This window comes from Protomyctophum parallelum (assembly GCF_964188405.1).
Source record: "Protomyctophum parallelum genome assembly, chromosome: 20".
Classification (NCBI taxonomy): Eukaryota; Metazoa; Chordata; class Actinopteri; order Myctophiformes; family Myctophidae; genus Protomyctophum; species Protomyctophum parallelum.
The window spans coordinates 14,052,539-14,069,602 of record NC_139718.1 but is presented as its reverse complement, the minus strand read 5'-3'; the positions used below and the strand labels follow the sequence as shown (position 1 = coordinate 14,069,602).

Here is a 17,064-nt window from a genome sequence, read left to right as displayed (position 1 = left end):
GTGACCACGGGTCAGGGTAGCACGAGTAAATGTTTTTGGACCCGTGCTTGCTACTCTCTATTCCAGGTTGTGTGTGTGTGTTTACCGGGACAGCTGAAATCCAGGGAGATGATGGTGTCTCCAGCAGCTGGGGCCAGGAGAGTGAGAGCTTCAGGCTCCTCCTTCAGCTGGTCATACAGACTTGTCATTGGTTGGGTCTCCGCGGTCTGGCTGAACAGCTTGAGCACATCAAGCATGTGGCCTTTCTCCTCTTCCAGCAGGAGAGGTGGAGCTGGAGACTCCTCCGCCTGGCAGCTCTCTTCCACCACCTGCTTCTTCTCCTCTTTCACTGGCTTAACATCCTCCGTCTGCTCCAGAGACAAGACCAGCTTCTCCTCTTGGATGCCACTGTAGCACAGGAAACACACATACCGGATATTAGTACAGGAATCTTTTGCTTGATTGTACTTCTGCTAAGATCGCCCATGTTCAAATGAAAGAAGTTTGTACGGCTCTGTAAGAGGCTAGTAATCTGTTCAAAGCTCTAACAGACAGCTCAGCTAAGACCCTTGGTATATTGGTGTAACCGACCCTACATTGCAAAATGGAAAAGCATAGAGTTATCCCTGATGGATGAGGACCAATACAGTCGCTATTAGGTTGCACTGACAGAGAGAAAGGAATGTTTCAGACAAGGAGTCAGTGGGTAAATTTATCGTTCAGAATATGGCTAGAAGTTGTTAAACACTTCCAGCTTCAGAGGGAGGTAAAACTTTTAATATGACCCTGACTTCATACCAGCAGTATTAGACAATAGGTATAAGCAATGGCACCACAATTGTATCACTTCTATATGTACTATGATTAAAAATGGAAATATTGACAGTTTTGAAAACCTAAAGCAGAAATATGGGTTGGCTAACCAGGACTTTTTCAGATACAAGTTGCAGGTAAGGGATTATTTTAGTAAAAAGGTAAAAGGGTCTACTCCAGGTATTACAACAAGCCTAATCACTGTATTTACAAATGCTTATGGCTCAGGAAGCAACAGGGGTCTTGTAAGTAAACTATATAATGGACTTATGTCGTTGAAAAAGGACTCAATATATGTGAAAGAGCGATGGGAAAAAGAGTTGGGCATTGATATAAGTGATGAAGTATGGATGAATATATGGGAAACGCAATCAACGACCACTAATTCCTTGACTTGGAGAGACTTTTGTTGGAAAAAACCAGATTCGCTTCTTTATTACTCCAAAACAGAAGTCCAAACAGACTGGCAACCATATGGACTGTTGGAGAGAATGTGGAGATACAGTGGTTGATCATGCACATGTCTTCTGGTCTTGTCCTGTAATTCAACACTTATCTCAAACATTATGGGTTTTAGAATAGATGATACATTCACATCTTTGTACCTAGGACAACTCCCAGACGGGCTAAATCGGGATGACTCCTACTTACTTAAGATTCTACTTGTAGCAAGCAAAAAAGCTGGTTACAAAAGAACTGTCCTACTGCCGACCTATTTATCAACATTGTGAAACAACTGCATCACCTAGAACAGATGACCTATTCGTTAAGACTGCAAAAAGAGCTGGGTGAAAGAAGATGGGAGAAATGGACAGAGTACTTAGCTGGGGGGGTGGATGTGGAGTGAATATGGGTGGTGTCCTTCCGGTTGTCATTGAATGTAACGAACCCAAAAACCTGTAATATGTATTGCTGCTGTTGTACATCCCATGACCTCTTGTTTTTTTTTTCTTTTTGTCTTTTGTTTTTACTGTTGATGTTTATGTCCTATTGTATGTCTTGTTTGTCTTTTTTGTCTGTCTTGCATATTCAAAAATCCTAAAATAACGTGCATTCTGGCAATAGGATAACTTAGTACCCCCATGCTTTCACTTTTAACGGTTTACATATCATTTTCATCTTGGATCGGGCTGAAACCGTGCCCAAACGTGGTGATGACCACCATCAATATGATGTAATCGATAAATTATAAAATCTAAGTGCATGTGTCCATAACAAGAAGCAGAATGTTCTGATAACAGACTGAGACTGAGTGAGACCCATTTATTTTTCAGATATATCACTATAATTTATGCAGAAGTACAAATACACTGTGACTGGTTGGAATCTGTACGTGTCTCTTCTGAACAGACATGTCGCCCTGCTTCCTGAATCCTGAGCATACCTGAGCACAAAGTTGACGCAGACCACGCACTGTGGTTGGGAGTTCTTGTTGTTGTATATGACGGTGGCCTGGGTCTCCACCCAAACAAAGCCTCCTCTCTTGGCCAACATTCGGTACTGGCCTGTGCTCACCTGACCTTTTGCAAATACTGGAGGAAATGTAAAGAGAGATTTCCATTAGCGCAAACATTTGGTTAAGGTTCACATAAAACGGTATCCTCATGGATTAAGGTTAACCACTTAAAGCCCTATATACTTTAATGTAATGTTCACCTATAATGACACGGCCAAAATAAGGACGTGGTTATGTAATGGTGTTAGCAGTGTTTTGTCCTTACGGCTGTGGTGGGTCTTGCTGAGATGGTCAGAGTCCAGGGCATGATAGTATTCATACACAGAGCGGTTCAGCAGCTCCTCAGGGTCATACCCCATTAGCTCCGTGATTCTATAGGAAACACGACAAATGATACAGAATATAAATGCATGCTCAATGTATGCTGTACTCATCCTGAACACTAGGTGGCCTTGTAGCACTACAACAGCTATGGTGATTCTCTTCACCCTTAGCCTATGAAGTGCTACACACAGAAGCTTACTATAAGCTTGTTCCTTACGCAACTTCATTAACCCATTATATGACATGAGGATCAGAGTCTACAAATGTCTTCTAAATCTTAACAGTTTTCTGAAAAAACTATGTTTCTATCTCAGTGGTTCTCAAACTATTTCATGTCAGGGACCCCAAACATTATATATAATTGGCCGCCGACCCCCATCTGAAAATATGTTCTTCCAGGGACTTAAAAGAGTTTGCTGTGAAAGAATATATATACAAAGATTTGCACACATTTTCAAGATAAAAAAAAAAAGCAAATCTACAAGCTCGTTGTGTGGCACTCGGTGCCGCACTATGGCCCTCATTTATCAACCGTGTGTACACCAAAATATGGGTGCACACCGAAATTACCGACATTTTCGGCATTTACCATTTCCGGCAAAGCTTGAAATTTAACTTGACAAAGTTCAAAACGCACGTCTGCTCGGGAGCTGGCGTACGTTTTGTCCTCACCTGTTTTTCTGTCGTGGAACAGCGGAGCAGCATTGTTTGACCAGCTGAGAGGCTGTCACAGGCATTTAAACATATGTTTTCACTCCTAAAATGTTAATATAAAACGGTATGTGTATGTAAAAAACAAAAGAGAGATTTCCAAGTTTACAAGTAATTAAAATCGCGCAATTAAAAACAATATAACATGTTTACAATGTATTAGTTTGTGCTTAATCAAACAGTGCTTTACTGGCCTTGTTATGCGAGCGCACTTGTGAGATGATTTTGGAGCGCATGCGGTGATGCGGCATATGTGATTATGATATTATTTTAAAAAAGGCATAAATGGACTGCACTCCTTTATTTCCAAGTGACAATGACAAGCATACAGCTTGCCTATTTGTAGTAAGTACTAGCAGGCTATAGGCGTAAGGGGCTTAATCATTCACCATTTAAATAAGTGCTTAGACAGGTTTTGACAGTTCAGATAAAAGCGAGATCATTTTCGGGGGTCGGGAGGACGGGACCGCGGCGTGCGTCGCCAATACATACCAGCACACATGCAAGCAAGCCTTCATCCATATGTTTATGATTCGTTCATCAATGATCAAATCTCTACATAAACGTTGATTATGACTGCCTTGACGACATGATAGCCTATCTCTCATGCAGGCATCACTGACACTCATCCACAGGACTTTAATATCACAGCAGTGCGCAGTCTCACGCCTTCGCCGTGCACTGCGCACGAATGGGTAAAATTAATATAGGCCAGCCCAAACGTATTCCATTCATGGTGATGCGATGTCGATGTGTCATGTAGGTGCGTGCGTTTGTGGACATGACAGCAAGGCAAGCGAGGTGAGAGGGAAACAGACAGGGTAGGCCTACAACTTTATTTAATTCATGCAGGTGTTCGTTCTTTATTTATTTAACAACACACCAGTTAGTTGGGCTTGCAAGTTGTGCAGCGTGTGTGCGTCTGTGTGTGTGTGTGTGTGTGTGTGTGTGTGTGTGTATGTGTGTATGAGAGAGGGGGGTGAGGCGGGCAGAAAGGCACGGTAACCATGGTTTCCAGATCGTATAGCAGTGGTTCAGGTCGCAAAAACGAGGGCGAGGCTTGATTTCATAGGGTGTGCCAGATCGATTTCAGCCGTGACATTTATTAACGTCAGAACGAAATTAAGGAAGGATCAGCTGTTTGCGATCACTTTATAAATGCCGTGGCGACGTGGGTGTACTACGAAACCTGCACTCGAATCTGTGGCAGATTTTACACTCGATTGATAAATGAGGGCCTATGAGCTTGGATATCTGCTATTTTTCAAGTTTAAAATACTGGTTGATGTGGTTAAAAGCTAAGGTGACACAGATGCATTCCAGGTCTTAAGTGTGAACAATTTAGAGCAAGTGAGCACTGCAGTACCAACCTCTCGTCACAGTAGGTGAACTTCATGTCCATGGTGTGGCGGCTGAGGAAGGTCTTGGTATCCAGGGGGGCTTCAATGTTAGAAGGGTGTGGAATGGGATCACAAATGAGCACCAGGTAGGGCACAGGCGGCTCCTGGTGTCCGCTAGTTGTCTGCTCAGTGGGGGTCTCAAAGACACGCACGTGACCTGAACAGTGGAGTACCTGGAGAGTTGCAGAAAGAGTGTTAATGGGCCTTACAGCTAGCCAAGGATGTTTATTGCTATTCTAAACAAACATGACAGGCTTCTATTAGTGAGCATAATATTCTTATACTAGAGTCAATCTTATTTGTTGCAAATGAGGCTTTTGGACATGGGGTGTTATTTCACTGGCACCCGAGACGTGAACCGGATGTAGGAAAAACGCTGTGTAAATTTGTGACAGACGATAGTCTTTTGTTTCACCCGTAAAATACATTTTGTGGCCGCGATCGTCGGTTCTTTGGTTTTGGGCCGTTGAATAAAGCTTGTTTTCAAAAACGTTTCCAAAAACGCAGTCTGGGAAAAAGAATCTGAGCGGGCAGCGCTTTTCTTCCATGTTGTAACGGCATTCAATATTTTCCCAGAGTCAGTCGGGCGGTTCCGGAGACAAACTCACACAGAGATTTGGTGAATTTATAGAAGGATAATAAAATGTATGTAATGTGTGTTTTTCTTTTTGCTTACCTTCCACGTGGCTGACTTTACATTAACTGTTCGCCCCCTACTAGTAAGGGTACATTTCATTCGAAGGAAAAAGCTGCGTTCTGTGTTTGGATCCTTGGCTTTTTTGGAGCCTGAAAATGACAGCACAGGATGAGAGAAAAAGTAATTAACTGTCTTGTCATCATTGTTGGATGTTACAGAAATACCTGCTCTACATCATTTCATGCAGTTTATTTGTTGTCATGGTTTTTAATTCTGGGTTTAACTTGCCGTCTTTAGCTGTCTAAATTGCTAGTGTTTATGTGTATATAACTGCTTCATAGCAAAAGTTTACTGAAAACCCTATCCCTAATACTGCTGTGTAAAGCAAGAAAGGAAATATGGCAATGATTCACTGCACTGTGGCAATAATGCTGAGTGCATGCGAGACTTGCGAGTACAGACCAAACAGCATTAGATATGCGTGACCGAAGGACTGCAGTGGGAAATGCCAACTCGTTCGGACAGCTTTATAGTGTGAATTTGCCAGCTTAGAGCAAATGACACTCCTCGCCGATTGTCTCTCAGAGGCACTTTATGATGGGCGTTTTCCTCACCTGTTCTGTGGACCAGCATTTCTCTCAGCTCCTCCTGATCACAGGGGTGTGTGTAGTCAAACACACTGTGTCCCGTCATGTCAAACTGCAGTGGACAAAGACAGAACAGATCAATATGTAACAGTCTTGTAACTAATTTATCTTAAGACTAATTCCTGTTTTCTTTTTTAATCTAGGTGCCGCAATCAGAATGTCAATGTTATCCACATTATGTCCGTTATTACAAATCTTTATATGCCTCATGCTCACAAATTCAGCTCAAGATGCCAAACGTTTTTATTACTACTACTATTAATTATTCATCATAATTACTATAATTAATTTCAGAGTAAAGGAACATGGTAAACCAACCTGTGCCAGCCCAAGGCACTTGTTGACATTCTCGGAGAGATAGATGATGTCTCCGTCCTCAGACAGCACCAGGAGGAATCCTTCCAGAGCCTTCAGGTAGGAGCTGTTCAACTGGACGTCCAGTTCCGTCTCCTCCACTGCCTTTGGCTCATCTGGAACAGAGAGGAAAAGATCAGGATTACACAAATCAGCCAGCTCCTTTGAATTCAGTGTGCTAGCTTAAACATGCTTGAATGGGCAAGGCACTGCGACATACACACACACAGATGAGATTGGGCGTTTCTACAACAATTTTGAGGACAGAAAAGTGAGGACACCAAAAGTGATTGGCCGGAATGTAATGATCATACATCTTCATCATCATCAGACATGATGATAAGAGTGCCCCTCACTTCACACAAGTGTGAATGTTTTTAGGGGTGCTAGCCCCTCCTATAATGGTTTAATGTTTGATTTTTGTTTGTTTTAAAAACGCCATTGACAATGAAGGGAACATTTACGTCATACTGTCCATCATTATGTCATATTGTCTCTCATTACTTCATATTGTCAATGGCATTTAATGTTTGTGTTGGCACCGTTTGTTTTACATCACCATTACATCACCTAATCAACATGCGTTAAACTTTAATATATTTGTGCCCCTCACTTCACACGGGTGTGATTTTTTACCTTTAGGTCGGTGTGCGGATTCTATTTTAATTTAGTATAAAGCTTTGACTCTGCACCCACTTTCGATGTGAGTATAGTTTCCCTTAAAGTTAACAGAAAAACAACAAATTCGTATAGTGCAAGTTTATACTGTATGAACTGACTACTGGAGCAACCTAGTTCATGTGGCATCCTCCACCCCAAACAAATACACAATACATACAATGATGATGGACCCATACAGGTATTACGCACCAGCGTTGAGCAGCGTCCTCAAACGCAGGTAGCTGATGGCGAGCCTCATGATGGACGCCTTGTCCATGTTGGAGGTGACACTATGGGGCAGGGGCAGCTCCTGGGCCAGTTCGTAGAACACCTCCGACTCCTTCCCGCGTCGACATCGCGCAGCATCCCGTGACTTCTCCTTTCTCCGCTCCGAGCTCACCCTGCGGAAGACAGGTGCCAGGTCAGCTACAGCCTGGCCATGGTCCTGTTCTGAGTCTGACCCAAGCATACACACCACCACGGTTGGCAGCCTCCCTGCCTCTCCGTCCATCTTAGACAGCCTGCTGATTCAGGCGTTTTTTCCCCCAGACACTGGCCTGCCTGTTGACTTCAGAGGAATGCAGTAGCTGAGCGACTGTCTACAAGCAACCGAGCGAGAGGTAGTCCTCCCGCTGGCCCGCTCCCTCTAGCTAATTTACAAACATATCCCTCGCCAGCCGTCTTATTGGCTGCCGACCAAGGGAAGAAAATTGAACCCCCTAAGTGATTGGCTGAGTGAGGGGGCTTGGTCCATATGGATTCTCTAGCCTGCCTTCCTGGTGCACACAGCTGGGCTACTGTACAACACCAATCATCCTGACATTAAGATCTTGGATTCCGCAGACTCTGCTCTACTGGGAGAGAAATAAAGCACCCAACATATTGCACAAACACACCTACTTCTCTCAGAATAGGACTTTATTTTATTTTATCAATCTACAGTTCAATAATGGAGGTTAATGATGTCACATATTTCTTTACACCAGCGGACTGTTTAACACTAATCAGAATATGCTTAAATATAGCCAGTGAAATGTTTCTCACCATAATGTGACATATGGATCAATGTCTGTAACTCAGAGATCACACATCCTGTTTGTTCAGATTGTTCAGATTTATATACGGTCTGTGATCTGGTCGATGGCTGGCAGGTATCCTTGAAAACTATTGATTAACATTGCGTCATACACTGTATGCTTAGCCCTGGTTATCAGCAGGATTTACCTAGGCTATTAGGTGACATTTATTTTCTGATATTGATCCAATTTGTGACCTTGATTGATTTCCACTAACTGTAGATTGTTAAACTAGACTACAAATACCATCACTGTTAGTGTAGAGTTAGGCATACCTAACCTCAATTAAGCATTTGAACAGAAACTGTAAAGCCCCCTAGTGCATTATAAAAGGGATTTGGGAATACTGAAGCTGAAAAATGTGTAGTTTGGATATGAGATGAGATGAGATGATGATGAGATGTCTCCACCAGCCAAAGGCATGGGGAGAGTATGTTTTGTTTGAGTCTGGTGCAACGCACAGGGCGTGACCTGGTGAGAGCAGGAGTGGACCTGGTGAGACGTAGGAGGGGCCCGGACAGGTGTCAACCCACAGAGCCTAGTCCTTCCATGTGCCAGAATGGTACCTCCCAGTACCGGCAGAGTAGTTCAGGAGGAATGGATTGTGTGGCCCTGGTTTTTCCCTAATGGGACTTATCGAGGGTAGCTACTGGGACGTAAGTCGGGACTTGATCACTCCCGGCTGGGTCACCTGAGTGAGGGGTATGATGTTGCGAGACCCGAAACCCCGATGACCTTGGGATACATCACTGAGGATACGTCCCAGGTGCATCCATTTATGTATGTATTTTGTTATATATATGTTTTAAATGTGCTTTATAAATAAAGTGGACTGGATTTCATAAAGTCCAGAGTCAACACAGCCATCTAACAGGAGATGTATGGAGAATAGATGCTGATATCCTTTCCCAGCAGGACTTGGCACCAGTGCCACATTGTATACCATCATTATCTTAAAGTCAAATATATGTAAGCTCTTTTTTGTTTATGTGCTAATATAAAATATATGGAAGTTTCACTTTTTACATTATATTAAAGTTGTATGTAAATGTTAAATGGTGCATATACATTGCGCTTTTATCCAAAATGCTTTATCGAACGGGGATCGAACTGGGAACCTCACAGTTTTCCCATCCGGCCACTCTACCCCAGAGTCAGTGCCGCCCCCGTATAGGCTTACCAGTTAACGGTTAATTAATTTATCTACCTATCAATCTATCTGCTGCCGCTGAACATGTAGGCCTACACAACATAGTCCTTGACAACACACACTATCACTATTCACTAACACACACAACACTTATTCACAGCCTTTCATTCTAAACTAGAAAAAGTGCCCTTCCGGGCACAGGTCTCCACCAGGTTATCCACAGATCCGTGCAGTTAGAGGTAAAAACACTTTTCGGCCAGTTATAGCGCCACCTTGAGGCTGAGTTGAAATTGTTCATGTGGCATTTCGTCCTCGGCCTAGTGGGAATGTGGGTGCACAATTTCACGGAAATCACGCGATGTGTTCATGATTTGCAGCATTTTGTTTGAAACTGAGCACTCCTGTGAACTTTGGAAGCCAATCTTAACCAATCAGGATGGAGTCTGATAAATCTGAAAGACCCGTTTCGTTGAATGGCTCTAGAGAGACTGTGTACCAATTTGCGTGATGTTTGGACAAAATCTGTAGGTGTACTGTGCAAAAACTTGTTTTGCACAAAGCGGCCTCCTGGTGGCGCTATAACAGGCCGTTCTGGAAAGTTTGGGGCAGAGGTTCATGGTTGGCATCCAGGGAGTGTGTGTGCAAAATATGGCATCGAAAAACTTGTTTTGCACAAAGCGGCCTCCTGGTGGCGCTATAACAGGCCATTCTGGAAAGTTTGGGGCAGAGGTTCATGGTTGGCATCCAGGGAGTGTGTGTGCAAAATATGGCATCGACCGGGTTAACGGTGGCCGAGATTAGCTGTTCACGGACACACGGACACACGGACACACGGACACACAAACGGACGGACGGACACGCGGACGGACGGAGTGCAAAACATACTCTCCCCACATGCCTTCGGCCTCATGGTTGGCATCCAGGGAGTGTGTGTGCAAAATATGGCATCGACCGGGTTAACGGTGGCCGAGATTAGCTGTTCACGGACACACGGACACACGGACACACGGACACACAAACGGACGGACGGACACGCGGACGGACGGAGTGCAAAACATACTCTCCCCACATGCCTTCGGCCTGGTGGAGACAATGACAGTGGCAAGAAAATAGAGCAGGAAATGTAAAAGTCTTCAATTCTGAAATGTAAGCCTAATTGGCATTGATTTGTTATACACTTACAACGCAATTAACCATAGCGAGCTATTGTTATTCAAAGCCCTAAGGAACAAGAAAATTGATTAGCAAAATTAATTTTGCTTCCTCTAATAAAATCACCTAATTGTACTGATAATATTGCAATTGACAATGAATTATGCCACTCATCCTTCCTCTAGTCTACAGCCCCTTTTCCCACAGTGAAAATACTAGACAGCCTACAAAGCTCGCAACGCAGAAGAAGTGTTGTGCACTTGTAGATCTGCTATTTTCACTAGTTTGGGTCCCAGGCAAACCACTACTCAGCATACAGTATGCTTGAGAGGCTCATATGCAATAGCTGACTTGCAACAGAGAGAAAAAGAGAGGGAGAGACAAAGTCAGGTCCACCAGTAGTCTCTTCCTCGTGAACAAACAATGCGCCACTTTCAACTGACATTGCAAGTAATAGTCTGCTACACTGTGACGACTTGTACGTTTGCCAAGTTTGGGTTTACACAAGCACTCCAGTGCAGATGAATGAGCACCAGTGTGCACAGTATGAATAGAAAGTTTAGAAACCAAAAGTAAGTAAGCGCTCTTCATTTCTCTAGCAGGTTGGATTTTGCCAAATGAATATAGATAATTATGTGGCAGCCATTTCCTGCATCTGCTGGCATAATTAGTAACTAGTAACTTAATGGTGTTCATTCAACTGACTGTCCCTTCACCTCAAGTCTCTCAACGAGCCCCTGCAATGCTGTGGTGCTTCACCAGGGGGGCAGGCTACTGGCAGAAGAAAAAGGTACCTACAGTCACTAGTGATAGATCAAGTCCAGGCATAGCAGGCCAGGCATCTACCCCTGGCACAAGTACAGGAATCCAAAACACTGAGGGTGACTATGACACTTGAGAAGCATTGAACAGCATTGCATGTATATAAAAAAAATATCTCTGCCATATTCAGGCTCAGCAACAGTGTATATTGGTAACATGGCAAACCTTCAAAATAAACAAAATAATATGCGTTTTGTTTTCTTTAAGTCATTCATGATGTTAACGTGTCTTATTGTGATTTTTGTCTTAAAATAAAAAACATTTGATAACAAAAATAAATAAATAAACAAAATAACATAATTCCATGGAAAACCAAAAGCTCGTGCAATTACTAATTAGCCTTCTTTTGTACTTTGATCATGCTACAAGTACAGAATATGAATCAAGCCATTTTCAGTGATACTATTAATAAATAATACCCATTATTATTATGACTTGGACTTCATAGTCCTTTCCTAAATTGCTTATAGACCTGGGCGAAAACCGGGAACAAACAGATGATAATTGTCGCATGATGAGACATGAGAAAAATGAACCGAAGCCTTAAAACAAAAGCAGATAGGTCACTCACCATTACATAACATGTCTTACATAACATGTCTACTACACACATACCATAGGCATGCATGCCTAGCAGCACTGATATTCTGCTTTGTTTCCATTGTAAAGTAATTATAATATCAATAATCATAATAAGGTAGACCTTATTAATCCCACAGGGAAAGGTGGTCACATATATTGAGCACTATGGGGAAATTGAACCCGGGACCTTCCGTTTCCCTGGCGGGGTGGCCTCTCTACCCCTCTTCAGTCAGACACAAACAAATGAGGTGGTCTTAAAATGTTATCAGAAAGCTGGCCAGATTCGACAGGGAAGCATTCAGTCTGATGACCACTCAACATTGTCATGTCTGTTACTGTTACATAACCCACTTCAGGGAAACACACTGCCCAAACGCAGAGGACAGAGTACTGCTGAAGTCAAGGACAACACACTGCTGGTGAAATCAAATAAATTATGTACATAATAACATGTTTGTTTAGACAGTGCTTACGGTGTACCAAGTGACAAAACACTGTTAACACACTTTTAAATGCATTTATTTTGGGCTGTCTAGTAAATAAAACACTGAGGAAGGCCAGACAGGCCGAAACGCATACGTTTTCAGTCTCAGAGGTAAATAAAGTCATGTAAAAGGACATATAATGAGTGCTGGCATTTTCTTCATCTCAACTTATATTTTCGAGCCTTGCACCTATAAGGATTTTGTTTGAACCTGGAGTGCTGCGGGTTGTCTGCTACGGTAGTACTTCTCTCTTAGTAAATAAAACCACACAGGATTCCTGATTAAATTATCATGCCCACGGACTCTGAAACAGCTTTAATTCATCCTAACACACAAGTAAAAATGTCTTAATTAAAAAGCAAGATCAAGACTGATGTGGAGTCATTTCTTGCATAGGCTTGCATGGTGCAGCTATGCACCAATGTCAAAGGCCTCTGAACATGTTGGTGTTTGTTTGGTTTTTCTTTGTACTCTCAATCCATCATGCTGGGAGAGACTGCTACTGAGAGCTCAAGTTACATGGACAGGGATCCAGTAAGTATGCAACATTTTGGTCTCACATTCATGCGCACAAAAATCACAATTGTTCTTATTGGTTGTACCAGTGCGGCCAATACATTTAATAACAAACCAACCAAACCAGTAATACCCGGTTGACACTGTCACACCAAAAGACTGCTGGCATTTGGCCAATTACATATGTTGATAGGTCACCAATGTGACAGCGATCCACGACTCCATAGTTGACCGAGACAAGCTCGTTCCTTTACAATGCAACAGGTTCATTATACATACTATGGTTACATCTTGGAGATTAAAACAGCAGTGTGGATATATCAGGCTTTCTAGGGTTAGGGTGTTTCTAGGGTGTCTAAACACCAGCTCAGTGGCCTTGTGGTTAGTGTCCGCCCTGAAACTGGGAGGTCGGGGTTCGATCCCCGGCCGGGTCATACCAAAGACTGTAAAAATGGGACCCAATGCCTCGCTGCTTGGCACTCAGCAACAAAGGGTTGGATTGGGGGGTCAAATCTACTAATCAAATGATTCCCGAGCGCGGCACGGCTGCAGCTCACCGCTCCTTGGCTGCAGCTCACTGCTCCAAGAGATGGGTCAAATGCAGAGAACAAATTTCACTGCGGTAACGTGTGTGACAAATCGTACAACTTTGACTTTGGCTTCCGTCTGTTTTTTGTGTTTGATGTGTACAACTAGCAGCAATGAAAAAGAAGGGTTGTCCGCACACTGTGTTGACAACCCAGGACACTTTATTAGGTAACAACGTTTCGACCCTTTACGGGTCTTCGTCAGGTATAGCAGTATACCTGACAAATACAACTAACTAGAAGCAGCCACACGCTGCTGTAATAAATGCGTGTTGTACTATAAACACAACATGCAGTACAAACAACAGTAAATCGTCTCCTACTACAAAACAGAACCCTCTTCGTCACTTCCGAACAAATAGAACTTATGGGAGCTGACAAAAGAGGTTTTAAGTATAAACTATATTATTGCAGTCAAAATGTTTAGGTACATTGGGTGCACCTAAATTTAAAGGTTAGTCTGGAGTATGGTTCCTGCGATCCAATCTTCCTATTGGCCCGAAGATCGGATCGGCATCGAAAATACTGATCAAATTCTCAGATCCAAGCAATCCATTCCAGTAGTCTACTCCAGCACTCCAGCATGTAGAGGCCACGTGATCATAACAGTGTTTGCTAGTCACAGGCATCTAGCCAGCAGGCAGCAGCAATACACAACATAAAGACTTAACTATGTGCTGTCGGATTGGTATCTGTATCGGATCGGTATTGATGCTGAATCAGAATCCTCTATATTGTCACATCGGTTTTACAAGTAAAAAGGTGTGTGAAAGTCAATTTTGTGCATAGTTGATAGTTCCCATCGTGCTATTTTTCCAAGAAACAAAGAAAAGGAAGAAAAGAGAGGGAGGTAGGAGTTCAAGGCAATTAATAAATCTAATTGAAGCTTGTTACACACACACACACACACACACACACACACACACACACACACACACACACACAGCTATGTGCACTATGTACACTGACTACACTTCACATGACAGGTGAGGTCATTATGCTGGCCTTTGCACCATGTAGAGTCATTACTTCCCAACTTGTTACCCATTTCATAAAACCAGATTAGTTACGACGACCATTCGTTTATAATAAATGCCTCCATATTTTGACCAGCAAATAACAGCTCTAATGATCAACTGTATACATTTCGAATTTTTCGATTGTCAGTTCAGCACTGGAAGGTCAGGTGTCGGGACATACATTGCCTACTAGCGGACTCTACTACTCCAGATAAAAGTATAATGACATCCAATAACTGTAGTGTCTTTTGGGGTTGACCGTTATTACCGATCAGCGAACACCTTACGCGTTTCCACACCAGAAGTCTGTGCTGCTTTACAATTTAGTCAGAACAACACAATTAAGTCTAGAATGACAAGGGAAGAGTACGGCCATAAAAAGCAAACACATTTTTACGTCTATTTTGTATCTGTTCACTTCTGTATCTGGACATTCTTGGCATTGATCACCTTACAGTAGCTCGATCCACAGCGTAAAATTTGTGTTGTGTTCAATAGACCAATTATTTGTTTATAAACATTGAGACTGCGTGCAGGTGCTGGTTTGACAGAAATTCAACAGATCCCCAAACCTGTTGTTTTGGGGAACGATGGTTTCTGTTCATTTTAACCTTCTGTGTGTTGGCTGGTGCATCACTCCCGAGCAGAACATACGCACGCATTCCTGAGTCAATCATTCGATGACCAGGTGGCTCATCAGTAGTACTCAATTGAGTCTCAGACACTACACTGGGTATCAAAAGTATTGGCTCAGGAATGCGTTGAACTCATCTTACCCTGTAAGATGAGTTCAACAATAAAATGGCTTTTTACTTAAATTAATAACAAACTATTTTTGTATGACATAATTGCCATTGCCTATTGGTCCTTTGTTGACTAAGATTCGGTGGCATGTTGTGGTGTCACTCGAGCCAGCCGAATGTAATGTGCAAATTATGATAGATAAACCATTTGGCTGAGATACGATACGATCATGGTTTGTAGATCAGTGGACTAGTCAGAAGGCTGTATTTTGACGACTGGAATTAACTACACACCATCATAATTGCTGCACCCCCTCACCCCACCTTTTATCGCGGATCTACTGATCACATATATGGCCTGTTTGAAATCAAAATGACAGAAATCCATCACCAGAAAAGATAATCCATGTGATTGAGCTTGTAATAGATCCCTAAAAGCTCACAACGTGTGAGCAGTTTCACTGTACTGTTTGTACATGCATGGCTTAATCTTTGAGACAACTCCGACAAGCATATGCTACTGGCAGGATCAACCACGTAGGGAAAAATTAAGAGCTGGTATATAGAGCGCCCTGGGGACTGCTGTCAAAGTATATAGGGTTTTATCCATCATGGAAAAAAGCGGACCCTCGGTGATAGAGCCTTCTATGTGGCAGCCCCGGCTAGGGATGCTCAAATAAGGTTTTTTGGGACCGATCCCGGGCACCGATTGTTTTTCTCATGATCTGCCAATCTTGTGCGTAAGGGGAAAATTTGAATATTTCCAAAATGATTATACTGTACGTCAAAACTGTTCCTGTGTGTGTGGGGAGGGGGGTGGGGGGAAGGTTTAGGCCTGTCACAAAGATGCAAAATGATATTATACTATATATCTGTTTGACTTTTATACCACTTAAATGGTATAAGATGGTTTCTCCAGATATGGTAAATTGCAGATCACTAATCAAGTCACTTGGAGTGAATTGATTGGAGCACTTCTAGCCCCTGCCCTTTGGAAATCTCTCTCCATGCAGATTTGCCAGACGCCTACAATCCCTACATTGGACTCTTTCAAGTCTGCACTGAAGAGACATTTGTTTACTCAGGTTTTTGGCAATTAGTTTGTTTGTTTGTTTGTTTATTGTCTCCACCAGGCTGAAGGCCTGGGGAGAGAGTACGTTTTGCACTCCGTCCGTCCGTCTGTGGACAGCTAATCTCTGGCACCGTTGGCTTGATCGTAGCCACTAGCCACCCTCTGCAGTCTGCACACACACTCCCTGGATGCCAGAGCTGAACCTCTGCCCCAACTTTTTCACATGGGCCTGTTACAAACTTACAACGCCACCATGAGGCCTTTTGACAGTACACCTACAGATTTTGTGCTAACATCACAGTAAAGTTTCTCTATAGCCATTAAATGAAACGGGTCTTTCCGATTTTTCAAACTCCATCCTGATCGGCTAACATTGGGTCCTAAAGTTAGCAGGCCTGCTCCGTTTGGTGGTGCTATAACTGGAGATTCAAGTTTTTATTGTTTCTGTATTGTAAAGCGTCCTTGAGTTTCTTGAAAGGCTAGTCTACAGCTATAATAGTTCAAAATAACACTCAACAGTATTCCAGCCGATAGCTGTCATTAACATTTATAGACCCAGAAATTATACAATTCCTTTTTCCATTACTTTTCTGGGATTTTGACAACCACCAACGGAGGGCACAAATTATTAAAATCCGACAACAAACAGCCATAGACTGCCATACACTACCTGTTCTCTTCATTTTTTGGCATGGACCATAAGACATTTAATCATGATGGTAGAAAATTGTGCATGCACAAAAATAGAGCCCTTGACAGTGAGCATCACAATTTGATTCCCAAAGTTTCTAACATGTGGTTTATATCATCATAGACAGTGACTGACAATTAGACTTGTGTAAGCATGTACATTGTACTGAATTGCTACACACAACTAGC

General features: G+C 42.7%; 1 protein-coding gene across 1 annotated transcript in view; it reads right to left on the bottom strand.

The window, feature by feature from the left end:
* The window catches only part of hif1aa (hypoxia inducible factor 1 subunit alpha a), a 35,945-nt gene that overhangs the window by 6,870 nt on the left and 12,011 nt on the right, over window positions 1–17,064 (bottom strand). Inside the window, exons 2-9 of the mRNA XM_083792431.1 lie at window positions 7,192–7,382; window positions 6,286–6,437; window positions 5,935–6,019; window positions 5,360–5,469; window positions 4,654–4,856; window positions 2,514–2,620; window positions 2,177–2,324; window positions 86–387 (exon numbers count right to left, since the gene is read on the bottom strand). Coding sequence (XP_083648557.1) covers window positions 86–387; window positions 2,177–2,324; window positions 2,514–2,620; window positions 4,654–4,856; window positions 5,360–5,469; window positions 5,935–6,019; window positions 6,286–6,437; window positions 7,192–7,382 — 1,298 coding nt within the window. The remainder of the gene's footprint in view (window positions 1–85; window positions 388–2,176; window positions 2,325–2,513; window positions 2,621–4,653; window positions 4,857–5,359; window positions 5,470–5,934; window positions 6,020–6,285; window positions 6,438–7,191; window positions 7,383–17,064) is intronic.